At 41.6% G+C, this 25,451-nt stretch overlaps 2 protein-coding genes across 4 annotated transcripts; both read left to right on the plus strand.

Moving 5' to 3' along the window:
• The first annotated feature begins 571 nt into the window (after positions 1–571).
• On the plus strand, positions 572–8,270 carry AKAP17A (A-kinase anchoring protein 17A). 2 transcript variants are annotated; one of them, XM_068681950.1, is made up of 5 exons: positions 572–699; positions 1,072–1,814; positions 3,627–3,775; positions 4,806–5,046; positions 6,290–8,270. In XM_068681950.1, exons 2-5 carry the CDS (start codon positions 1,140–1,142, stop codon positions 7,214–7,216), a joined length of 1,992 nt encoding a protein of 663 aa, XP_068538051.1. In that variant the 5' UTR covers positions 572–699; positions 1,072–1,139; the 3' UTR covers positions 7,217–8,270. The 2 variants fall into 2 exon arrangements, with proteins under 2 accessions (XP_068538051.1, XP_068538040.1); XM_068681939.1 differs by lacking the exon at positions 572–699 and having other exon boundaries at positions 704–1,814.
• ASMT (acetylserotonin O-methyltransferase) lies at positions 595–25,118 on the plus strand. Of its 2 annotated transcripts, XM_068681962.1 has the most exons (10): positions 595–710; positions 16,539–16,664; positions 17,433–18,024; positions 19,868–20,042; positions 20,718–20,847; positions 21,537–21,605; positions 22,104–22,222; positions 22,939–23,079; positions 24,100–24,222; positions 24,521–25,118. In XM_068681962.1, exons 3-10 carry the CDS (start codon positions 17,953–17,955, stop codon positions 24,730–24,732), a joined length of 1,041 nt encoding a protein of 346 aa, XP_068538063.1. In that variant the 5' UTR covers positions 595–710; positions 16,539–16,664; positions 17,433–17,952; the 3' UTR covers positions 24,733–25,118. The 2 variants fall into 2 exon arrangements, with proteins under 2 accessions (XP_068538063.1, XP_068538071.1); XM_068681970.1 differs by lacking the exon at positions 17,433–18,024.
• Positions 25,119–25,451: the final 333 nt, after the last annotated feature.

Genomic DNA, 25,451 nt, shown 5'->3' on the forward strand with positions numbered 1-25,451 from the left:
CCCAGGGAGGTGGTGGAGTCACCATCCCTGGAAGTCTTCAAAAGACGTTTAGGTGTAGAGCTTAGGGATATGGTTTAGTGAGGACTGTTAGTGTTAGGTTAGAGGTTGGACTCGATGATCTTGAGGTCTCTTCCAACCTAGAAATTCTGTGATGATTCTGTGATGCTGACTACTTTTTAACAACAACAACAAATAAAAAATAAAAATAATAAAAATAAAACTTCGGAGCCTCAGCCCAACAGCCACCGGCCGCGGGCAACTGCGCATGCGCCGCCCCCGCCGCCAGCCCTCCCCCTCCCCCTCCCCCCCGCCCCTTCCCGGCGGTGCCATAGAGACGCAAGTCCGCCGGCAGCTAGAGAAGCCCTCGGGAGGCAGCTACGGGAGGCGGCCGGAGCGGCCGGGCCGGAAGCGGAAGCGGTGGCGGCTGCGCGCGGGGCCGGCGGCCGTTTGCGGTGGGTCGTGGCCGGGCGGGCGGGCCCCGGGCACGGCGGCGGCGGCGGAGCCGGAGGGGTCCCCCTGCGGGCCCCGGGCCCTGCCTGAAGGCCCCGCGCTTGTGTCGTTGCAGGTGTCCGGCACCCGAGCGCTGCTGGTGGAGAGCCGCGGCCCCTCTGCGGCCCCGCTGGGCTCTGCTTGTTGCTAAGTGGTCCTCGGAGCCGTGTGGCGTCAGCCTCTGCCTCCCCTCCCTGCCGAGACACAAGGGTAGCTGCTCTGTGAGCCATCACTGCCAACCTCATTTACCCCTCAGATTGCCATCAGCTCCTCTCGTATTTTATTTTATTTTTTTTTTTTTTTTTACCTCTGAGGCCTTACCGAGGTGTGATTATCTGTAGGTTCTGGTGGTTATAAAGTAGTTTAAGATGTTTGTGCCGCTCGGTTTTAACTCTCTAGTTGGCTGCTGTGTAAAGAGACCATGGTTTTACGTGGGATTGGTTAAATGTGCAAAGAGTTCGATTGTTTACGGATAAGGGCTGTTTTGTTTGACTACTGTTGGCCTACAACTTAAACTTGCATCTTTATTTTTTTTTTTTTATCCTTTATGCTTTTTCTGTGTTATGGCTGCTGCAACAATAGTTCATGATACATCAGAAGCTGTAGAGCTCTGTGCTCCCTGTGGGTTGTACCTTAAGCCCATTACAAAAATGACCATCAGCGTGGCACTTCCTCAGCTGAAACAACCGGGAAAATCTATTTCGAACTGGGAAGTGATGGAAAGACTGAAAGGCATGGTGCAAACCCATCAGTTTTCCACTCTGCGGATATCTAAAAGCACGATGGATTTCATCCGGTTTGAAGGAGAGGTCGAAAACAAAAGTTTAGTCAAGTCTTTTCTGGCGTGCCTCGATGGCAAAACAATAAAGCTGAGTGGCTTCTCAGACATCCTGAAAGTCCGCGCTGCAGAATACAAGATTGACTTTCCCACCAGGCATGACTGGGATTCATTTTTCCGTGATGCAAAAGATATGAATGAAACTCTGCCAGGCGAAAGGCCAGATACCATCCATCTGGAAGGCTTGCCCTGTAAGTGGTTTGCAGCAAAGGACTCTGGCTCAGAAAAACCAAGCGAAGAAGTCCTTATAAAGGTTTTCAGGAAATTCGGAGAAATACGTAACGTGGACATACCCATGCTGGACCCTTACAGAGAAGAAATGACGGGCAGAAACTTCCACACCTTCAGTTTTGGAGGCCATTTAAATTTTGAAGCCTACGTGCAATATCAGGAGTATGCGGGTTTCATTATGGCCATGAACGCTCTGCGAGGGATGAAGCTGATGTTCAAAGGCGACGATGGCAAAGCTGTGGCTTGCAATATAAAGGTGAGAAGCGGGGGAATTTTTTCATTGGAAGCCTTGTGAAAATGCAAACAGATAAATGTTAGTTCTGAAGCACTTAAAACCTTCAGGTGGTTGTAGTGGTGGCAGCAGCTGATGTTGATGTGTTTCTGGGGACCAGCAATTACAACTTTAAAAGGAGAGTGATGGAAAGAGTAAACATGTCCTGTTGGACTCTGAATGTGAGGTTTTGCTCTTTTTTTTTTTTTTTTTTTTTTTTAATAAGACAGCTCTTGAAATGAGAACAGTTAAAGAATGGCCAAGTATATGAACATTACTTGTTAAGTGTTTTTTTATAAAGGAACATGTATGTGCAAATCTTGTCATTTCACATAAAATATCTAATTCTTAGTAAGTTCAGACATACGTCACTGTCACGGGAGGGCTACCTTTACAGTGCAATGTTCTCTTTTGTACAAGCTGACAGAAATTTGGGGCAGAGGGACAGCCTTCGTTTTTGATCCCCACTTTGATAATGAGGTTTACCCATTGGGTGTCAGGACTGTGAAGTAAATACCATGTGGTCTGTGTGGCCTGTGAAATACGGAGGTCATCATGCTCAGCATACTACATGTACAGAAAGGCCACCCAAAAATTGAAACAACATACTAACCTGTGTCCTAGTTCCCTGTGAATCCAGTGTGTTTAATTCACAGAGTTTTCCAAATCTCTTTCTCCATAACCCTTTTGTCCTAGGAAGTGAAACTATTGACAGGAGATGATCGTGGCCCAGGCAGTCTCTTCAGATGTTTTATCTGTGAAAGTACAGCCTGAAGAAAAAGTGTTGTGATAACTCTGGGGACTGTCCATGTATTTACATAACGATTGAGTGATATATTTGCTTGTTTATTTCAGTATGTCTGATTTCCATTTTTCAAATCAGAAAGTGTATTGCAGGAAAAAGCTTAAGTACTCAGGTAGTTTGGGAGCATGCAAAGATTAAATTAATTTTGGTTTAGTCTTGTAAAATACTGTAATCTCTTCAAAGAAGGTCAGCAGAAGCACAGAAATAGTTGTACCTCGACCCTTCCGTTTTCAAGGGGATATGAAATTCAAACTGTCACTTACATGCTCCAGATCAGGGCTCCCAAATTTAGGTCCCCTGTGCATTCCTTCCTGGCAGCTGCCCTGGGGCTGATAGGAAAGAGGGAGGGCTGTGCTCACAACTGTGCTGTCAAAACGGATCTCTTTCACACGAGGTCATGGCACTGTCTGTCTCTGCTTCTCCAGACCTTTTAGCCTGCTAGTGGAACAAACCAAGGTGTACGTAATTGAATTTGGGAATCTTTGTGTTGGAATTGGTGAGGAGGCATTAGCTTAAGCCAGGTGCTAAATGTTTCAGAATTGGTGCTTTTGTCCTAGTGAATTTACAGATCATAGCATTGCACAGAAAGGGAGACCTGATTAAGGCTTACTTCTACCTTCCCCAGAGGCATCCATGAGATGAAAGAGTTCTTCACTTTCCTATTCTGATACTGGTATAAAACATTGGACAGCCAGGGCCTAAATTACATTGGGTTTACGTTTGGATGTCAGAAACATACAGAAACGTAAACTGGTGCGCAGTTGTGCTAACAGGTAGGCAGTGAAGTTAAGGGACAATTCCTAGTAATATGTTTATAGTACTCTGGTGCTTGCTCTGGAAACATACAAAAGAGAAGGTCCCTTTGTTTTGAAAAAGGTTTTATGTTTATGCTTGTACTTACTTTTTGAATACCTTTTGTGCTAGGTCAGAACTTGGTTGCTGGGGATTTTTCTTTGTTTACTTAAAACTGTTTTCAATTGTATTCTGTAAAGGTTTCTTTTGACTCAACAAAACACCTCAGTGATGCATCAATTAAGAAGCGTCAGCTTGAAAGGCAAAAACTTCAAGAGCTTGAAAAGCAGAGAGAAGAACAAAAACGCAAAGAGAAAGAAGCTGAAGAAAAACAAAAAGAGGAAGAAAGGTACTTCCTGTTTATGGCGCTGCTTTATGTTTTTACCAGTACAGCATGCAAAAACTCCTTCCTATTTGCATCAGCAGATTAGAAAACAAAACAAACAAACAAAAAGCTTTGCTTTCAAAGTTCTGATCGTGTAGTTGAAGTGAAGCACTTAAAACTGAGTGAGAATATTGCAGCCCTTTTATTGAAGTAGGGTTCAGGGATTGAGATCTGGATGTGAAGAAGAGTAGTTTAATTTTTTTTCGGTAAATATGTCTTGAAATACATGCACTTGTTCTAGTAGCAAGTAACTGATAGAACAGAGATCACTTGCTTTTAACAAGGTGTTTTCGCAGTAAAGGAATGGGATACAAGCACGTTTTAGTGTTATTTTAAGAAAATGTAGGTGCAAGTATCATACAACAGCTATTCAGAATATTATAAATGTTAATGCAGCAGGTTTTTTTTTTTTCCAGGTTGTATGGTATACATTTGCCTTGTCGGGCATAACTTGTTACTGCTTAATTTTTAGGTTTTTAAGTGTGAAGTGAAACATCTTACTGAAGCAATACTGTTAATATACTCAGGAAGGTTATTTAGATTATCACTAATACTTACATTCAGTTCAAAATACTAAAACTGCAAATTACTCAATTTCTTAATAGTCATGACATCAGGTATGTGATCTCAGAAACCCACATTCTTTTGCATAAGCTGCCATTTTTTCTTAATGACTGACATAAGATCCATCAACCATGCACATGTCAATTGAATTGGTAATTTTCTTCTCATTGTGATAAAAAAAAAAAAAAATCTGTTGCTGTATTTTATGTTTGGATACCTGATTGTTTTTAGATATTGACAGGCTAAGGATTGCTTTTACTTTCTTATCACAAGTAAGGGCTAAAAAGTTCACTTTGTTTTTTACTTTTTCAGTAACCAAGAGTTATTAAGACCCAAATGAACTTAAAGTACAAAATATATTTTGTAATATTGTCAGGAGTCTAAAATTGTACATGCTCTAGACAAGGTAAAAATACTAATCTATTTTCAGGAAGCAGAGAGAGCTTGAAGAATATGAGAGAGAAAGAAAAAGAGAAGAAAAGTTACGCAGAAGAGAACAGAAACAGAAAGATCGTGAACTTCGACGAAACAAAAAACAACTTGAAAAACTTCAAGCTGAAGAGCAGAAAAAACTGCAAGAGAAGATAAAATTAGAAGAAAGGAAGCTCCTACTAGCTCAGAGGAATCTTCAGTCCATTAGACTAATTGCAGAACTGCTAAGCAGGGCAAAGGTAACTTCAATATTTATTTCAGCAGCTAATGAAGAACCCAACAGAACAAAGCCTTTTACCGACTTGGGGGGGGTGGGGATTGCTGTTCATTAAACAACAGATTTCGTATCTCTCTAGTTGCTATTCCTTATTTCAAAAATTAAAAAAAGCCTAATGAAACAGTATTTCTCCCTTGGTAAAATATGTACGTATAGGTAAATGGAAAAGTGAATTTGAACCTTAAGTCCCAAATAGCATTTCTTTTTTAGCAAGTAAACTAATTGGCAGCCTTGCTCTCAAGTCAAGGAAAAGAATGTGTAAGCATGATAAAGTGAACAAAACACAGAAGGTAAGATGCAAGACTCCTTATTTCTAATATGAATTTTGGTACTCTTTCCCTTCTGACCTTCAGCAGCTTTAAAAAGATGTCTCATTATTTTATGTTTGAAAACGTGCAGAAAGGCTTCTCTACAGGAAAATACTGAGTTGAAGTTCAGTGTTAGATCCCGTCTCTCTAAAGCAACTATTTTTTTTTCACTAAAACAGGACAGCGTTAGCTGAAGATATGGATAAAGTTGTGCTAGGGTGTAATGGAATGCTAAGTATTTTCTGCAGCAGTGAAAAACTGTTTGTGGCAAAGCGCACTCTTATTCTTTGGTGCCGGTGTACCTCAGGATTGTTTTTGAATTAGAGCTCATGCAGTGCTAAGTGGTCAGCCATATGCTAGGAGAAAGGAGAAATACTTCTTGCAGAGTTTGTAGCTTTGTAGCTCTGAAATAGATAAAATAGTTCTTATTTCAGTCAGTAATTTTGAGGACTGCACTAAGCTGAACAGAACTTAAAAATAGTAAGTTTGAACCTTCTTAGTATCACGAGTTTCTAAAGCGGTTGACAGCGTATTAGTTTCTACATAATGAGTGGTTGTTTTTTTTAAGGACCCATTGTAAAGTATCTATGAGTTGCAGGTTGTAAACCTCTTATGGAAATCAGTGTTTTTGGTTTGACTGAAACCTTCAAGTATCAACCCTGAGAAATTTAATATTACAAATTGCATGTTTTGATGGCTTGTGTGTTACTCTTGTTGTAGTAAGGATCCTCAATGACTGAGCTTTATCTAAGAGAGAAAAATGGGAGGGTTATATTCTATTTGTAAGACACCTTATTTTTGTGCCAGATTGCTGCTTTTGTGTTATGGTACAACTTAGAAGCATGAGCAAGTCTAAATGTTTTCTTTACTCTTGCTTGCCTTGTGACTGTCTTTCAGACTGTAAAACTTTTGGAGCAAGAACAAAATGAAGAAAAGATCCGTCTTCAGCAGCTAGAGGAAAGAAGAAAGCTTCAGGAGGCTGAGCTCAAACGAGTGGAAGAAGAAAAAGAGAGAGCACTGGGTCTGCAGAGAAAAGAAAAGGAACTGAGGGAGAAACTACTGAACAATCTTCTGAGCAAGAAAATGGATGCAGTCCACCAAAGCAAAGAAGAAACGGAGCCCTCTCAGTCTGACTTGCTGAAAACTGCTAGTGGTGTTCCCCACACTGTGTCATCCAGCTGCATCACTTCTACCTCAGGACAGGCTGCTACAGGCAAACTGGTGTCAGGCTCTCAAAGAGAAGTAGCATCCCCAGAGAGTCAGTGCAAGTATTTGAATGGCAATATTCATGACAGAGCTCACGTCAAAGAAGGTCAGAAACTTCATAACACAAACTCAGAGAGGTGTTCTGAGAAAAGAAGTTCAGGAGTACTCTCGTGTGTTCCTGCCAGTAACCAGCAGCAGAAGAGCCTCTCTAGCTACGACCAGAGTAGCTGCAGGAAGGACTCACATGGTGAGCAGGGCAAACGTAGCACGGAGGCAAGGAGAAGGAAGAGCCGTTCGTGTAGCAGCGTAAACAGTGACGACAGTAAGGGTAGACGAGAGAGAAGCAGGCACAGGAGAGATGGGAGCAGTTACCAGGATGAAAAGCGCAGGAAGGAGAGGAGGTATTACAGACGCTCTAGCAGAAGTTACAGTCCTCGACGAAGTTACAGTCCTCGTCGAAGAAGCGTAAGCCCCAGACGTTCACGTTACAGAAGAATTCGCAGTAGCGAACGTAAACGAGACAGGAGAGAGAGGAGTCGTAGTCGCAGAAGCTTGAGCAGGAAGCGAAGATACAGGAGGAGATCACTGAGTAAGCAACGGAGTACTTGGAGTGGGTAGTGGAGGCCTGAACTGTTTGGAAAGGCTGTGGTTGGACACAAGGGCCAGAAAGTTGTAAACGAGACCTCATTGGTGTGACTGCTGTAAGAAAGTGCTTCTGTTTCAACCAATGCCTGATTTGCATATAGTCCCTGAAATCAAGAAAATAGATACCTGATTTTTTTTAAGTTCTTTTGGGCTCTGTTGTCTCTTTCTAGGTTTCTACCACAATGTAGCTGTAATCACCTGTGCATGTGCTTGAGTTCCTACAGTGCTAAAAGCCGACCTGTTTCCACAATTTTCAGTTTCCTAAATCTTAATTTTAGCCAATTTAGTTTTTCATCTCTTCATCACTTAATTTGGTTTGAGAAGTGTGCCAGTTGGGTGCCAGTTGTAGGAACTCCAGATGTTACAAGCTATCACATACAGATTTGATTTAAAATGCTTTCTGGTGCACTTAATGAAATTGTATTTAACAAAGAGTTTTTTGCTGATTGAACCAGATAGCAAGACTTTTGTGTGGTTCTTAAAGCCGACTATAAAGATACACAGGATATCTTTTTAACTGCTATGATTCCTTCATATGTCTGTATAGTGCCAAGCTGTGTGGCCCAAATTTTTCTGGCATGTACTGCCATTTGTATAGTAATTTCTGTGTAAGAAAGGCACACTGATGAAGGAGGCAAGGAGCAGTGGTAAAAAGGTTGAAAAGTTGTTCTGTTGTTTTGTCAACATACTTGGCTTTGTAATTACTCCAGGTGGCAAAGAGCCACTGGACACATTTTTTCAGGTACGTGCAGAGCTAGCCATTGTCTTTTGGAATAGGGGCCTTCTTGCTAAATTATTTTTACTTGCGGTGTTGAAAAGTAAGGCTGCAGTGTCTCTTGTTAAATCCATTTAAGAATACTTTTGCTTCTAAAATGCAGCTCAGGAATATTAAAAGCTATAACATTACAGTGAAAGAGTTTATTTTGCCTTTTTATGGTAAAATTAAAAAAAAAAATGTTTCCAGTGAACTGAAGTTACTGTTTTTATATGTCAGTATATTAAAATCTATGGAAGTGTTCTATGAGAATCTGTTTGTTGAAAAATACATTTGAATAATGAGGCTCAGCCACTCATCGTGGCAGTCTTTGTACGGCGATGTCCACTGTTAATTTGGCAGTGTATGTGCTCTTTATCTACACCCTTTGGATGCAGTTTTCCCCACACTGATGCCTTGAATCAAAGTGCATCCCTTTCCTGGAGTGCTTCAGAAGAATATTGGTGCTGCAGCTCAGCTGGATCCCCAGCTGACTGAGAGCATCCATGTTTCCATGGAAGATGTGTTTTTTGCTAGACCACACTGCTGATATCGTAGTTGTTTCTAGATGTGGAAGGAAAAGAGAGGTTCTTCCTGGCGAATCATGTTTTTAAAGATCTGTATTACTTTTCAAGTTTGTGATCTTGTGACTTTCACCACTGTTTTTGAGGCTGAGACCTCAACTGATTTATCTAATCATCTCAACACCACCAGTCTCTTGAATTCTGAGCAGTTAGTTGCTTTTGTTGGCGAGTTACTTTTTCTATGATCTTTGCTGGAGAGGTAGAAACAATCTGTTGAAGATAAACTTACCTTTAGTAATGATTTGACTAAAATCCGGTATAACGTTGATGGCAAGTATTTGATAAGTCTGGTGGAATACCTGTTCATAAATGCATGCGTGTTTTTTTAGCCTGCTATCAAATACTGATGCATTGTCCATGATAACACCGTGTTTAAGGAAGAAAGAAAAAGTATGTGATTCCATCTGCAGTCCTGCAAGGAGTTGAACTGATGGCTGTCAATACCAATGTCTTTGAGCTCAGGATAAGGGTTCTTACTCATATGGTATTTCTACAACATATCCTGTGGATTTCCGCTGGGCTTGATGTGGAGGTCTTGATGATTAATATGTGTAACTGGGGAAAGGCCAGTTTGTAGTGCTACTCTGAGGAAGTCGTAATGCTGTGTATGCAATGTGTCATTTGCCACGTGTGGAAGCAGGTAAGGCAGTGGGTGGTCATCGAAGTGTTCCTACTAGAGAAATCCAATAGCTATTGTTAGTTGATAGGGATGAAAAAAAGGAGGGTTGGATATTTTTTTCTTCACTACAAAGAAGGCACCAAGACCAGGTTTGATATCCCAGCCTGAGACGATTAAATTCTGTAAGCTCCCTTGATGTCTAGGGCAATTTCTGAGGTCAGAGGAGATGAGCAGGGGTTGTGGGAAGGATGCTTGTCTGTCAGGCTTTGATCATTTAGCCTAACACACCGTATCCAGCACTGTCTTCATACAACGTAAAAGTGCAGTAATGTAAAGTAACTCAGTCGATTCAAAGCCTAAAATTTCATTGAAGCTACTTGCAAATGCTTAATTTCCACAGTGTGGGGAGGGAATGTGAAAGAAGTTTGAGCCAGCCAGCTGAACCAATCACAATTTCCCAAAACTGCTAGTACTTAACAGTTGCACAGTAAATAGATGCTCAGTGCAATTTTATCTAGCCTTAACACTTCACAGTATTGTTTCAGATTTATGTTTTGCGTGAAAGCTCTCAAATCTTTACAGTGCTGAAATCCCTGAAACAGATATTGTATCCATGTGTCCTTGTCCTTGTTGTCTGGCTGGGATGGAGTTAACCTGCTTTGTAGCAGCCCATGGAGTGCTGTGTTTTGGGTTTGTGACTAAAGCAGTAATGATAACACACTGGTGTTTTGCTGGTGAGTGCCTGCACAGTCCGAAAGCCTTCTGTGTTTCTCACACTGACCTGCTCCAGGAATAAGCCGGGAGTAAGCAAGAGGCTGGGAGGGAGCACTGCTGCCCCAGCTGACAAAAACTTTAGTTGCTCCATGTCATGTAACATCATGCTTAACAGTAAATCATGGGACTTTCTGAGGTGGCTGCTGCTCTGAGACTGTTGGGGCATTGGTCTGCTTGTGGGAAGTGGTGTGTGACTGTCTTCAACACACCCCACACCCTTCACTTAGTTAACTATCTACCTCAACCCACAACTCTTTTCACTTTTGCTTGTCTGATTCTTTCCTGGAGTGTGAGTGAGTGAGCAGTTGTGTGGGGCTGGTTGCTGTTGCTCAGTTACAGTGAGATGCACTGTGACATGGACTCCAGTAAAAAAAAAAGTCCTTTGCCTAGTCAGTAGCTATTCTTGATCTTTTCTTTCCATTGGTAACTCATGGCTGGGCGTGTTCCAGTCCATTTGACCATCTGTGGGCTCGATAGTGATGCCTTCAGCTGAATGCTGTCCTGCTGCAAGTGGCCTGCTACAGCACACCCGAGTTTAAAACCCATTCAGACTTTTTTCTGTAGCTCAAGTCAATTTGATGATGGGAGTGTGGATGTACTTGGGGACTGTAGTGGGTGTCACCATGCCTTCCGTTGTCGCTTTTCAAAGTCTTTATTGATGATGGCCTTTGGACTGCAAGGAAACCTGAAAAGAGTTGAAAATACAATTTTAATATTGTCACAAATATAAATTATGTCCTGCCCAATGCTATTATTGAAGTTTTTATTACGGCTGAGGTAATACTACAAAAACCTTGCTGATGCAATAACCTAAAGAATATAATTTTTACAGTAATCATAGAATCACAGAATCATTAAGGTTGGAAAAGCTCTCCAAGATCACCTGGTCCAACCATCCCCCTACCACCAGTGTCACCCACTAAACCATGTCCCCAAGCACCACGTCCAACCTTCCCTTGAACACCCCCAGGGACGGTGACACTACCACCTCCCTGGGCAACCCATTCCAATGCCTGACTGCTCTTTCTAAGAAAAAATGTCTCCTCATTTCCAACCGAAATCAACTGATCTGTATTGACTACATCAATATATCTCTACCCATTATATTCTAGGGGTCTTTGTGTTTTAAATGAGTCAATCTAGGACACAGCAGGCTCTATAGTGGCTTCTAGAACCCAAATACTGCAGTCACTGTTATTTTTTCCCCTCTTCTAGGGGAGTATTGTGATGCTGACTACTTAAAGCTTGCCTGATTTTTTGTATTTGCAAGACTGACTTTCAGGAGCTGACTAAAAGCTGATAAAATTAGTCGTTTTTTTCTTTAATTTCAGTGTATGTATTGTGATTGTCCTTGAGTTTATATTGAAAAATAAGTATTTAATGTCTACCCTTTGTCATTTTAGTTGCTTTAAGTCAGTGTCCTTTTGAAACGGACTTCAAACTTTGATAAGCAAACTTTTGGTCTTAATGAATGGAGTTCCAATAATCTACACTACTGGTTTTGGTTACGGTTGCTTTTTATTTTTTTAATTACATTTCTAGTGCTAAATCACATCGCAGTCACAGGTTCTGATACACTCTTCAGCTTCCTTAATGTTCATAAGAATTAACAAATACTTATCCAAGACATACCAAAATAACAGTTAATACTTCTTGAAACACTGAATTTCTGTTGGTATGATTGAATATTGGGCAGATACCGATGAATGCATGACTGCTATGCTACCTCTACTCTCAGGCACCTTGCTGCTAGAAATACAACTGTGATAATGCCTGCATATGAGTCTAAAAGTGGTCCATGAGGATTATGTACCAGTACTAAGCTGACTCTCACTCTTTGCCTAGACTTGCCATGAGTTGCGTGTTACTTCTGTCCCATTGCATCAGTTAGATATCTTATTCCATTTGTCTGTCAGTGTTCTTGTCTATTATTTATGCTATTTATATCCCTAGGGGAGTAACTAGAAATACAGATTTATGCACCATTTTATCAGAATGTCAAGGGACTGGGTGAGCAAGATGGAGAAGAAACAAAGATTTTTTTGGAAAGAATTTTCAGTCTCGATGAGTCTCTGCACTTGCCAGCCCCTAATTCTTTTTATCTTAAGCCTCAACACCTACTAGGTGAGTGGAAGAGGAACTTATTCAACAGAACTATGGCTTCTCCACAAGGGCAAGTCCAAGCCCTTCATATCATTGTTGTAGTGCTTTTTAGCTGCCTACTGTGGTAAAGTAATTTTGATAATGTATGAGTCACATTGCCAGAATAATTAATGCTAATACGAAGTGGCTACCAAAGCCATGACCAAATCCATGTTTTTTTTCTAATTGACTCTACCTTTGTAAGCTATTCAGTGATTTAGAAAAAGGGCATATGCATATGCATGATTAGGTTGTGCTAATAAAGCATTTAATGTGTTATCTAGAAGTGTTAGCTTGAAAGCTGTTAGAGAAAACAGTATTTTCAGGAGTGGCTTCCAAAACTGCAAGCACAGGATTGTGCAGTCCATCACTGACAAATGTTGTGTGGACATCATACCAGTGTCAGCTTTAGGGCAGTTCTTGAACATGTATACGATCACGTAAGAGATTTTCAGCTGCTCCTGTTTGATAGCAGAGGTAGAGATGCTGTCAGGTAAGGCAGCAGTTAAACCAACTAGCCTGGTGTGTGCCTTAATTCAGTTGCATTCTGTTGGCCTGGCCTTTCTCCAGCCCAAGGTATATTTTACTTGCAGAATCTTTCTCTTGCTACCTCACAAGAAATTTGCAGAGCTGCCTCTACGGCATCTGTTAAAGCAGCAATCAAGTCGTGGCTGATCCTTCAGTACTAGGTGTGCAGAATGAATCCTACTGCTGTATTAAGTTCCTATATGTGCAAGTACTATTTCATTGGTGTCTAAAGGTAGTGTGCCTATATATTTCTTGTTGTACTTAATCTGATACCAGGCTCAAGGCCTGTGTTAAATTATGTGCACTGCCATCCTTTCTTTTAACTGTTGTACGGAAAATATATTGTACCAGTTGCCCTCTCATGTGCTGCATCCCCTGAATGTGTCTCCTGCTGCCTCACAATAAATTTGTGGATTAGCTCCACTAAATGTTTTGAAGGTTATGTAACTTTTGAAGGGCTAAGGCTGTTTGGAGCTGTTTTTTAATTGATAACTAAGCCAGTCATGTGTGCACTGTGGCAGCTGTGAAATGAGCTCCACCTGGTCTGGATGGGATGCTCGGGAGTGCTGTCCTTGAAGCTGGGCTATTTGTGGGTCAATGTGAAGAGTTAATTGTGTGGGGGCACTGCAGTCAGTCCCAGCTAGCAGTGTGCCAAACAAGTGTCTGAGCAAGGATTTGTCACCCTCAGACTAGGTCTTCCTTGGAGCTCTGTGCACAGTCCTGGACACTCCTGCTCTCTGCACCAGATATTGATCACCAACAGCATAAGGCTGTAAGAAACATTTGGGGTGTACCACCATGTGAAGGGACTTCAAGGGTGCTTGCTCATGCCAAGACTCAGGGAGTCTTGTGTCTGCTCACTTTGGAAGACAGAAAAATGACAGATTAGTGTGAAGTGGCCTATGCCAACATTGTTGTGCGTCCACCTATTGCCTCTGTGATGTCTGACAGAGGACAAGTTATATCTGCCATGAAATCCTTCCTGCTTCCAGCTGCTGCCTGTCTCTTTTTAAGTTTCAGTCTACCAGTTTTAGCTAGTGATCCTGTCTGTCTCTGATCCTCAGAGACTATGCTTCTTACCTGCTGGGACCTTCCTTTGATAGGGATCTCAATATCTACTTGGGTAAATTACTTGTTGAGAGATTCTTTGCAAGCTAGGAAGTTACACCAAAAACAACTCTGGATTTTTTGCAATAGTCTTTAGAAGATGTTTTTGGATTTTTTTTTATTTTTTTTGAAACAGAAAAACTGAGAAGAGGGAGGGTTTGTTCAGAGAATAAGCTGGGTATACAGGATTTCCTGCCTGCTCTGTATGTCTGCTAGTAACGTATCTGTTGTAAACAGAAGAAACTAAAATGAGTTGGTCTCAAAACTGACAGAACCAACAGTGAGGTTCCTAGGAAAAAGCATCTACTATAAAACACGAGAATTAAAAGTTATAAAAAAGAAAATGTATGTTTAATTGAAAAATGTATGTTCTGCTTCAAAGTATGATACTGAGTGTCTTGGAATGCTGGAATCCTTATAAAAAAGTTTAAACAATATTAATGAATATTCAGGCCAACTGATATCTGATATAAGCTGGGCATACTTAGAGGCTCACTAATGATAGTGAGCACAGTTGTTTCCATACTGGCATTACTGAAGCTCATTACTGTAGTCATGTCCCTGAGCATGTCCTTATAGCTTATAAGGAAGGTTGCACTATGCAAATAGTGTAATCTGTCATTTCTTACAGAGACATTAATTTCACCTTAAATAAATCTGATTTGCTCATTAACCATTTCACAATTTAAAATATTATACGAAAACAACTTTTTTTTTTGGTGTGTATGCGTAGTATTTATTTGTAGTGAGTCACTGAGGCAAAGATAAATTCATCATCAAGACAGAAACTTGGAGATGGATCACATGCAGGCTAAAGCTGTTACTGTAAGCACTATGACAAAAACCTTGATGGGGTTTCCAGAGAAAAAAAGCCATTGCAATTTCATCTTCGTGAATGCATTTCTAGCTTAAAAGGAGCTTAGGCTTTAAGCCTCAGTAACAATTTACTTGGAAACAGCAACACAGTGTGTGTGGCTTTGCATCAATCTGATGTGGGTTATCTGTAACACTCCTCCCCTGCATCTCGCTGCTGGTAGTAATCCCATTAGATGATTACATCTGGTGTCCTCAACAGACAGACATGGTCATAATTGAAAAAGTACTTCAATTGGATTTAATCAACTGTGTGGTCATTTTATTACCAGAGCTTCTTGTACTCTATAACTTTGCCCTCAGTGCGGTGAATTTATGGCCCATTACAACACACTAAGTTACTGGTTGTGCACATAATATCTGGTTATTTAGTCAAAACTACATGAATCAAGGGTTGAGCATTTTTATGCTTATGATTCTTTAATGCATCTGTACTAAATGTCATGGTAATATCTGATAACCAATCTGTGGCTGAACCATTTGAAGAAAACAGGCTGGGACTCAAGACAAAACTATAGCATGGGGAGTATTTCCTTTCAGTGTGGCTGATGGCCTGAACCCAAATAGCTGTTATGAAATCATTTGTATTGGGAGGGGGAAATTTCTGTGCTTGGGCGAAATTGCACCAATTTGCAGTGATGTTTCTCAGTAACAGGCAGAGTTGAAGAACTGACCTTTGGTAGAGAATTTTTTCAATTCTCCTACACCTTCACAAGCTTTGGGCTAATGATATTCTCTAAGTACAATTTATTTCCTCTATTATTATTAGGAGGAGAGGAAAAGGTGTCAAGAGAAAGCAGGTGACATGGTTAAGCAAGTCAGCAGGTTCACCTGGTTATTCACTCAAAGGAACCACATCTTGTTAAGTGCAAGCTGCACAGATGCCACCATCACTCTGGCATAAAAGTGTGTTGTGATCTGCAGCATTGACAGTACAAAATAAACAGAATCTGACCTGTACAAAAAAGTTAAGTGTGTTGCACTAGCAAGGCAGTGTAGTTACAGGCTGTGCCGTCCAGGCTGATGTTTCTACTGTTTGGGGTTTGCTTCAGCTTTTTTATGTTCAGTTTAAGTATTTTGGTAATGCAGGATGCCTTGTGTTCTTAGAACATAGGAAATAGTCTGAGTTGAATACAGAGGGGGAAAAAGGCTGATAACCTACTTTAAGAGTTAGTTGTTCCAGTTAGCTAATTAGATGTCACTTTTTTCATTAATGGCTAAAACAAATACATCTATTGGCTGAAATATAAGGATCAGAATAGAAAATAGGGTTTTTCAGAAGGATTATGTAGTGGAAACTTCCAGTTGAGAATGTTTCACCCACTCTGTGGATGCAGTGAAAGGAACACAAAAATCAGAACTGGTTTGTTTCCTCTAAAAAATGAGGCAGGATCAAAAGAAGAGCACAGAACTAACCTTCTGCAGTAGCAGATAAATACAACTTGACTTTCTAGGAAAGGAGGAGACCATCAAAATATTGTATGGGAACAATGCTGTAAAGTGCACGTCTTTAAAGATGCACCAAGCTAAAGTACAAAAAATGTTGAGCTGCATGTGGATCATTGTAGTGCTCTGATTTTGCCTGTTAACTTTATTGCTGAATCATGGTTTAAAAAAAAAAAAGGGAAAACTACAGCTGGAAAAGTACTATTTTATAACACATTGCCATCGCTGTATCACCCAAGCCCCGTTCTCATTTAATGTTGTTGCCTGAAGGGTCATTAAATATTTGATGTAAAACTACAATTCTTTCCTTAATGGAAAGGGCCTGTTCTCACATGAGGGTTGTGCACAAATGCTGAGGGCAGGATGACCAGCATTTACAAGCTGGTGCAATGAATAGCGGGGCAGTTTATGAAGATGAAACCTGTCCAATATCTGGCATTGAAATAAAGTTCATTCCTTCCTCCTAAGGTTTTTCTGGATGTCATTGGCTAATTTTACAAAGAAGCGGAGGAAGACCATGGCAGCCAGTTGGAAGATGTAGAATATCTTGTCTTTCCTCAGCACCTTTCTCTGCCAAAATGTGGCAAATCACAAGTAGGACCCCCTGCTACCGTTGCGGGCAGTTATCAAATAGGCCCTGCCTTCTAAGCCTTTATGTGGGAAGACACCCACAAATACAGAAAAGAAACAATTGCAGACTTAATTCCTTGTAGACATCATCTAAGTGATCATTGTCAGGGCAAATTAGTCACTGTGACAAAGCAGCACAGCAGGTGGGCTCTCATAGCCTCTCCTCACACTGGCTGTTCCTGCACTTATGGGTCAGATGTACCTCGTGGCAGCCTGTAGACCTGTGCACACCACATCAAGTTCTGGGTCACCTCTGGCTATTTAGACGGACTGTTTGTCCTTTCTGTGGGCATGCCTGGCAAACCAGGCCAGGGAGCAGAGCCAGGCTTTCCATGCCCCAGTGGAAATTCTTCCAGACCTTGACTCTCGTGGAATGTTTTCTTCTCCTTCAGCTCCTTGCATGGACTCTGCTCTCAGAGTACTTCTACAGCAGCCCTTTCCTCCTCCGTAGCAGTTGTGCCAGTCTTTTCTGTGTATGGGTAAGGTCTGAGGCCTGGGCATGCAATCCAGATCAGAGCAAGTCTCTGTGTCAGTAGAGTCAAGATAAGTGCTGTGTACATGCTTGTAGTTTGTGGTTAGCGAGGGGTGAGTGGAGCTGGGGTGGTCTGAGATGCTAGGCTTGGCCGTATGCCCTGACAGCTTAGCTCTAAGTGGATATTCCTCTGCTCTGAGCTGCTGAGAACGTCCCATTTTCACTTAAGAAATTTCACCAAGTTGTCTTCTTTCCTCCAGGTCGCATTTCATTAGGCTAGCAGATGTATGTCAGGAATTTCCTATTCCGGGGATGTGTCCCAGTATCAAGATGCCAGTATGATGGAAAATAGCTCCTTTTGAACAGGCCTGGAATACGGCTCTGCTTTGGTTTATGAACTCCTGGTGCATCTCATTGAGTTCAAGTTCTTTGTGTTACTCTGTAGTAAGTTCTTCAGAGTTCAGCTTTCTTCAGATGTCTTCAGCTTTCAATTGTTTTTAAATATCAGCCTGCTAATTGACCACTGAGCCAACAGTGCCACTTTAATCTTCGCTGCTTCTTTAGCCTTATGCTTGATGATGGAAGAAGATGCAAAGAAACAGTTGAAGCTAGTAGAAAAGCCTGTGGAAGCCAAATAACTTAGCTCATTAGTTTTGTAACCAAAGTGTTTCTCAGAAACAATAAGATTAAGTGGATCAGCTGGTGTGCTCGGTGCCTGGTAGAAAGAAGCTTATTTAAATTAAGACAGGCAGAGGATCTCAGCCTCACTGTAGAAGGAAAATGGGCTCCACAGAAGACCTTGACTATCCTCAAATCATCTTGCAATACAACAATGGATTTTTAGTCTCAAAGGTAAGAACTATAAATCAGTCTTGGATACAACTCTTTAAAGTATGCTGACAGAAATATTCAAAGATATCACCCTACTTCTTTAATGTAAATCTTTAGAAATAAAACAGTCTCTTAGGAAAATATACTATCTACTCATCTAGCCATGAAAGAAATTTGAGAAGTCCCTGCTCCTCAGGTTAGACTTAACATTTATTGAGATCCCTCTGACCTTCAGGAGTTTGGATGAGCAGATCTTGCCTCTGTGTGAGACTTTAAAAACACACAGATTTATAGATGAGGGTTTGTTGTTTGACTGCCTCCAACATGCAAAGCTCTGTAGGTCCTGGGATTTCTTCCCACTTTTCATGTTTGAAGTTTAGAAACCAGAGGACTGACTGACATTGCCTTCTTTTTCCTTTTCATACCACCCAAACAGCAAGATTATTCAAATACATTCTGAGATGGTTTATTTCTTTCTTGCATGTCTTTTACTGTGTGTATTATGCACTAGGCAGATCTTGGTAACTTCTGTGTATTACTTCTTTTCAGGTGGACAAAAGAGTCTGATATAATGACTTTTCAGAGTTTAAAAAAAAAAAAAAAAAAGTGAAATGTTCTTTTCCAGACAACACCTGATTAAGGCACAGGGTAGCACATTTTTTTTCCATTTTCCTTAATGTTTACTGACGTTGCTTACCTTTGTGTGTGTGCGTGAGCACACAGGCAGAAAATTCCCATGTTCCAATGTAGGGGATTTTTTTCTTTCTTACTGTCCTCTGCTGTATCTCTAGCCAACCTAGTAATGGAAGGAATGCACTTCAGAGGTCTGCAAATGCTGCTGCATCCAAAGGCTCCTGAAAAAGAGTGTTTAGTGAAGAGAAGAGCAAACGAACGATGACAGATAAACAGTTCCAAAACTAACAACAATGTTATGTTATTGAGAAACTATCTCAATTTCAGTTAAAACCATGCTGCCATGAGGTTAAGCCACAACATATACTTTTACTGAGGTAAAAGTAGCTTCCCATGGACTTTATCAACTCAAGTTGTGGACTTTATCATACAGGCAGTCAAATGAGTTGATGACTTTCTTAGTGGTTTTGGAGCATTTACATGGCCAGTGAAATAGGTTATCCATTACTTCACTGTGTACAGCTAGAGAAGGATATTTTTCTTGTTATGTGTGGTTATGTATGTCTGTCTGAAGGTTGCAGGCTTGTACCTGGAGTTGGTACACACACCTTCATTTCCTTGAAAAAATGGCATGTTTCTGTTGGCCCTTTTGTCTGAGACAAACCTCCTTTCATCAGGGAGACTGCAGTAGCCATGGACATCAGTCCCTGAAGATAAAACAGTTGTGTGTGTGTGTGGACATTTCCCCCAAAAGGGTCTACAGAGTGGGATACTCACTCCTGCTGGAGACCACAGGAGATTCTCCAGGGTCACTGTAGCATACGTTAGATAATTAGCTTTTAAATAACAACAACAATGAATTCAGTCTTGTCTTTGAGCTCTTTGGGCAAAAAGCAAGTGAGACTGTTGTGAATGTGATCTGAAACTAAGGTGCAGGCAGAAATATTCACAGCTAAAACCTGGCCTCTAAATATGAACTTTGTTAGACTAAACCACTGTATGGCTTGAGCAGTAAAGGAAAAGAAATGAAAAAGGGTTCACTACAAGCAATCTATGGTGTATTCAGAGCTCAGAGAAACTTTAGCCTAATTACTGGACTTGTGTATTTGAAATAATATATATATTTTTAATGTTTAATGATTTATTATATGCATATTTTCTCCAACACAGCAGCTTTAGAAATGTGGTAAGCTATGGTGCTTTCATCTGATCCCCTTCCCCTCACTCCCAGGTTATGTTCACTGCCTGTGAGCTGGGAGTGTTTGATCTTCTGCTGGAGTCAGGAGACCCTCTGTCTTTAGATGTGATTGCTGCACGCCTGGGTACCAGCACCACAGGAATGGAAAGACTTCTGGATGCCTGCGTGGGATTGAAGCTCTTGTCAGTAGAGCTGACACAAAAAGGAGGTAATAAAAGCAGAAGAAGGGGAATCAGAGAATTGCAGAATGGTTGAGGTTGGAGGGTACCTCCGGAAGCCATCTGGTCCAACCCCCTGCTCAAGCAAGGCCATCCAGAGCAGGTTGTCTGGGACCATGGCCATACAGCTTCTGAAAATCTCCAAGAAGGTAGAGTAGAGTCCGTAACCGCTGTGGATGGACTGTGCCTGTGTTCAGTACCGTGTTCAGTAAAGAAGTCCTTCTTTATGTTCAGACGGAAACTCTTATGCTCCGGTTGGTGCTCATTGCCTATCACCCTGGCACTGAGCACCACTGAAAATAGCATGGCTCCATCCTCTTTGCACCATCTAAAGGGTGGAAAGAAGAAACTAAAGCTTTTAAAGATCTGATGGTTTTGAAAGTGAGATGAGGTTTGTGGGGAAAGGTGATATATAGTGTTAGGCCAGTTACCATAGCTGGAAGAGAAGACCATCCCTTGGGAGCACCAAACCCTTTTCATCTAAAAGAGAAGCAGAAAATTTCAGCATGATTGGAATACTGTGCTGCACGTTACAGGTGGAGGGACTGATTGTAGAAGAAATGTTTCTCTCTTTTGGGTTATTTAGATGTGTGCCGATGATGGATACAATAGGCTTGTAAGATAATATCATACATGTTAGTAAACACACTTATTTCACCCCTTAGCCCTCTACAGAAACACAGAAATTTCCAACATCTACCTTACAAAGTCAAGCCCCAAGTCTCAGTACCATATTATGATGTACTACTCCAATACAGTCTACTTGTGCTGGCACTACCTGACCGATGCTGTGAGGTGAGGAGGAGAAGGCGGGTGTCATCTGCTATGTGTTTCAGGCTGCTTTGTTGCATCTGTATGTCTGCTCTCACTTTGGTGCCTTTCTGGCGAAGGGCACAAGGAAAACACTGGTTGGTTCTTGGAAAGAACAAGAACCTGCTGGTCTCTGCTGTTGTCACTACTGTCTGTGTGTGTGTTCTTGTTTTCTTTTCTCTTCTAATGTTAGAGTAGATGTAGGAATCATACCTCTGTGTGTTTTCAATTCCAGGAAAAGATTTGTTCATTACAGTCACTCTTATTTTAGGAGGCATCAAAGTAAATGATGAGAAACAATGGCTAAGGGTACTTCTGTTGCAAAAGCCTGTAAGAGTAAATTAGTATGGGACCAACGTGTTGCTTTATCCAGTCTGTGCAGCAGATTTGCTATGCGTGAAGGTGGTGATTGGTGATGATCACAGCCATATTGCACCTTTATCTCAGATGCAGTCCTGTAAAGAACCAGACAGTCTTGTTGAAAATTGAGAAATATTTCATCATCTTTTGGGACTGGTAGGTGAGGATGTCATTACATCCATGAAAAATACACAGATGTATAGTCTGTCTAGAGGTGAACATCATGTACACTAGCTGAAACTTCAGCTCTTATGTATGTTTGGAGTAATGATAAAAGAAATTCATGCTAATATGCTTTTTCGGTTGCATTTTAGAGAAGGAAGGAACCAATATGAAAGAGCTTTTGGTGTTTCATCTAAAGACCCATTTGGAGCAATGTACAGGTATTAGTATATTTTTAGAAATATCATTATTATTGTGGGTAAACTTTATGATTTTAATCATGGCTGAGTATTATTAAATACAATGATGTGAGAATTCCACTCATTAGAAACATCATGCAGATATTTTTCCTTTCCAGCAACATCCATTACTGGAGAGCTCTGATATTTGGAATAGACAAGTATAATTTTCTATTGTGAAAAACATATCACAGGTCTCTGTTACAGGGGCAGTGGCAACTGAAGGAAAAAATCCCTTGGAAGCCTGAGAACTAGCAGTAATACACTGTTGAACTTAACTAGTCTTAATTACCTGCTCAGGTGCAGCAATGTATAGCTTGCTACAGGAAGACTCAAGCCAGGTTTGTGTGCAAAGAGAATGCATTGTTTTCAAATACAATGAGATAATGTTTAAGCTGAAACTCGTAATAAGACTTCTATAGTAAGAGTCACCATTAAGTATGTTATATTTCTGTGTGCTGTACCTGTTTGCATTACTAGGTCCGAAGAAGAAATGCTGAAATTCTTGGCTGGCCAGAACTCAATCTGGGGTATATGTGGTAAAGATGTTCTTACTGCATTTGACCTTTCCTCTTTCACACGGATTTATGACTTGGGAGGTGAGCATCGGTAGATCTTCAACAAGCCTCTGCATTGTTAGTTCTGCAAGCTTTGAAAAGAAAAATAATTCCCATGTTATATGAAGGGCAAAGCAATGAACAGCAGAGCATATCTCAGAATCTCATCAGCAATAAAGGGAACATTTTCTCAGTTGGATTGAGTTAAAATGAGAAATAGTAAAGTGGTGCAAGCATTAGGAAGATGAATACTTTAGCCTACAGAGTTTCATGTGTGTGAATAGTGGCTCATCTCCTTTATGTGTCAGTTTGGTATTTTTTCTTGTCTTGTTTGATATGTTCTTCCAAACTATTTCAACCTTCATTGACTGAAGGGGGAGAGACTGTCTGCTGCAGCCTCCTACCACAGTGCTGCTGAACACTGCCAAGATTCATGGGACCAGTCAGACTCCCTCGGTGCTCCATCCCTGCTTCCCCAGTGCCTGGTGTAGCAGCTCTGTTTTCATTTCCCACCTTTCAGCACATACCACTGGGTCTGCCAGAGGCACTGTGTAAGGGCAGTAAGGCCTGGGCTTCCCCCAGCTGGGCCTGGGTGGCCACTCATGTCCCTCTTCCATTCTTGTGGCACACGGGGAACAAATGTGCCCTGCCAGGTGCCATGAGGCTGAACACGCTTCTGTTGGCATCACTTTTGTGTTGGGGGTGGAAGAATGGGGTGGTTTTGTTTCAGCACTGCTCTTCTTTTGCCCCCTCACAAGGAGGTGGAGGAGCTTTGGCCCGGGAGTGTGTTTCTTTGTACCCAAACTGCACAGTCACAATTTATGACCTGCCAAAAGTCGTGCAAGTGGCCAAGGATCGATTCATACCCCCCGAAGAGCAGCGGATTGCTTTCCACGAAGGTAAGTGTGGACATTACTTGAGCGGGTGCTGGTGGGCAGCAGCAGAGTGTTCATCTGCGGGGTTGCAGGTGACAGAGGCCTCCTCCACCTGGTTACTCACGTGGGAGATTAGTGACCAAAAGTGCCCTTGTACAGCATTGCCTTGGGAAGCGTCCACTTGGAAAGGAGTGAGGCAGGAGAGCAGCTTTCCCAGCCTTTGGATCAAGAGTTATTTGCTTGTCCTGCCAATGCAGGAGCATTGACAGCCGGAATGGGCATACAGAGCAACTTGAGGATGTTTGGGCACTCCCAGAAGCAGTTGTGTTGGAGTTGTGCTGCCACAGCTTGTTAACAACTGCCATGCCACATTACGGAGCTTCCTAATGTTCCCTTTTCTCCTGTGCAGAGCTCCTGGCAGATGTGTGGAACACCAGACCTGCTCTGAGCAAGGGGTTTTCCTTCCCTGGCTAGACGTGTCCTGAGATATTTCAGGCTTTGAGTGTGGGTGAGCTAGCCTAGGTTGCTCTTGCCTAGTCCTCAGACCTTGTGAGCTCTTCGTACTCTCTCTGATGAAAAGGAGTGTAGAGAGATCTCATTTTTTTATGTTTTCAGAAGCATTTATTGGAGGGACTTAATATTGCTAGAAGAGCTGAGAGAGGAAAGAAGCCTTTAAGGAAGGGAGGGAAAATATAAAAGCAAAGATGGAGAAACACAAGAAATATTCTGTATGCCAGTGATGCAAAGAATTAGGAGTGGCAATGAGAAAGCGAGATGAAGGGAGAAAAATATGAATGCAGTACACCAGGTGTTGAACAAAAGGCATAACTAAGAAGGTATCACTAGAAGGTGTGAGATTGTGCATTTTTTCCTTATGGATTTATGCTGCAGCTCCATCTTTCCTGGGTAGCTTTGTTGCTGTCTGATGTGGGTCACAGCCCTGGCAAGCCAAGAGTTTTTATAACTGAAGAGATCTGAAACAAGTTGCTTAACCCCCCTCTGTGTCTTGGGGGGTTTGTGAAAGGATGTATTTTTGCTTTTCAGGAGACTTCTTTAAAGATTCAATCCCGGAAGCTGACCTCTATATTTTATCTAAGATACTGCATGATTGGGATGATGACAAATGTGGGCAGCTGCTGGCAAAAGTTCACCAGGCTTGCAGACCCGGTAGGTGTGAGCTCCTGAAGAACAGGGCAACTCCGACCTGTCAATTACATGGAGCACACCAGCTTCAGTGGGCAACTTGGGTGTCAGGGTTTGAGTGCAGAGGTTTCTTGGTTGAGCCGTTCACTTTCCTGAGTCAGTGGTGAGTTGCTGAGCCTGTCAGGTCCAAGATCTCGCTACCTGAGAGGCTGCTGCTTCCCGAAACTGCACGTTGGGATCTGGTCTAACAACTCCGCTGAAAAATATCCCATCTGCTCAGAGCTCAGCATGTGTCTTTTCTGAATTTTCTTTATTCAACCAGGTGGTGGAGTGCTGCTGGTTGAGTCCCTTCTGAAGGAAGATAGAAGTGGACCCATAGAAACCCAACTGTATTCAATGAACATGTTGGTACAGACAGAAGGCAAAGAGCGAACACCTGCAGAGTACAGCAAGCTCCTTGTGGCAGCTGGCTTCAGAGAGGTTCAAGTGAAGAGAACTGGAAAACTTTATGATGCAATTTTAGGAAGGAAATAAAAGTACCTTCATGTTGTGAAGCACAGAAGTGGAGAAATCTAATATTCTTTTCTTAGAGGGCAGTTATCAACTTAGCTTTTACTGAAGGCCCTCAACTTTTTTGTAAGCTGATATATTGTCAGGAGAATCAGTAATGATACAATTTGAGTGTGCATGGGTTGTGTGTCTGGCCGATTGAGTAGGACTTGCCTTTGGCTCTGAATAGGGGAGAAAGAAATCAAAACCTGTTCCACAAGAAATAACCCATGAAATAAATTTGCAGTGTGGCTGGTGGCTGTCATTCCTCCCCCCTCCCCAAAGCTTATGCTTCAAGTTTAACACAGTACCTGACAAAAGCAAAGCTGAAATTTTACTTGGATTTCTGCAAAATAAAACTGATCACTCTACTGAGCTCTGTTACCTGCTATTTTATTCCCTGTGGACTGAGGTAGTATAAACAGACTAAAATATGTCTCCTTGTGGTTTATCTTTCTGAGTTTCAAGAGAAAATCTGTCTGAGCCTTAGGGAATTTGGCATGAAAAATGACTTTATTTTTTTATTTCCTTTAGATTTCATATTAAATGGAGAGAATTTCGTAGTCTAGTTTAATGAGTAGCTGAAATTCTGTAATGTTCATAGGACAGGTCCTGAGTTGGCAGTGGAGAGGGAAAATGACGCAGCCTAGGCACTGAGCACAAGTCTTTACTGCATGCTTCCTCTTTAAAACATTTGGTCAAGC

Source organism: Anas acuta, chromosome 1 (genome assembly GCF_963932015.1).
Source record: "Anas acuta chromosome 1, bAnaAcu1.1, whole genome shotgun sequence".
Taxonomy (NCBI): domain Eukaryota; kingdom Metazoa; phylum Chordata; class Aves; order Anseriformes; family Anatidae; genus Anas; species Anas acuta.

Bases quoted from the DNA above. Each gene is read 5' to 3' on its own strand.
- AKAP17A (XM_068681939.1), top strand. From the start codon at position 1,053: ATGGCTGCTGCAACAATAGTTCATGATACATCAGAAGCTGTAGAGCTC. The intron at 1,815-3,626 runs GTGAGAAGCGGG...TATTCTGTAAAG, and splicing joins CTGTGGCTTGCAATATAAAG to GTTTCTTTTGACTCAACAAA. The intron at 3,776-4,805 runs GTACTTCCTGTT...ATCTATTTTCAG, and splicing joins AAACAAAAAGAGGAAGAAAG to GAAGCAGAGAGAGCTTGAAG.
- ASMT (XM_068681962.1), top strand. From the start codon at position 17,953: ATGGGCTCCACAGAAGACCTTGACTATCCTCAAATCATCTTGCAATAC. The intron at 18,025-19,867 runs GTAAGAACTATA...CCTCACTCCCAG, and splicing joins ATGGATTTTTAGTCTCAAAG to GTTATGTTCACTGCCTGTGA. The intron at 20,043-20,717 runs GTAATAAAAGCA...TTCACCCCTTAG, and splicing joins AGAGCTGACACAAAAAGGAG to CCCTCTACAGAAACACAGAA.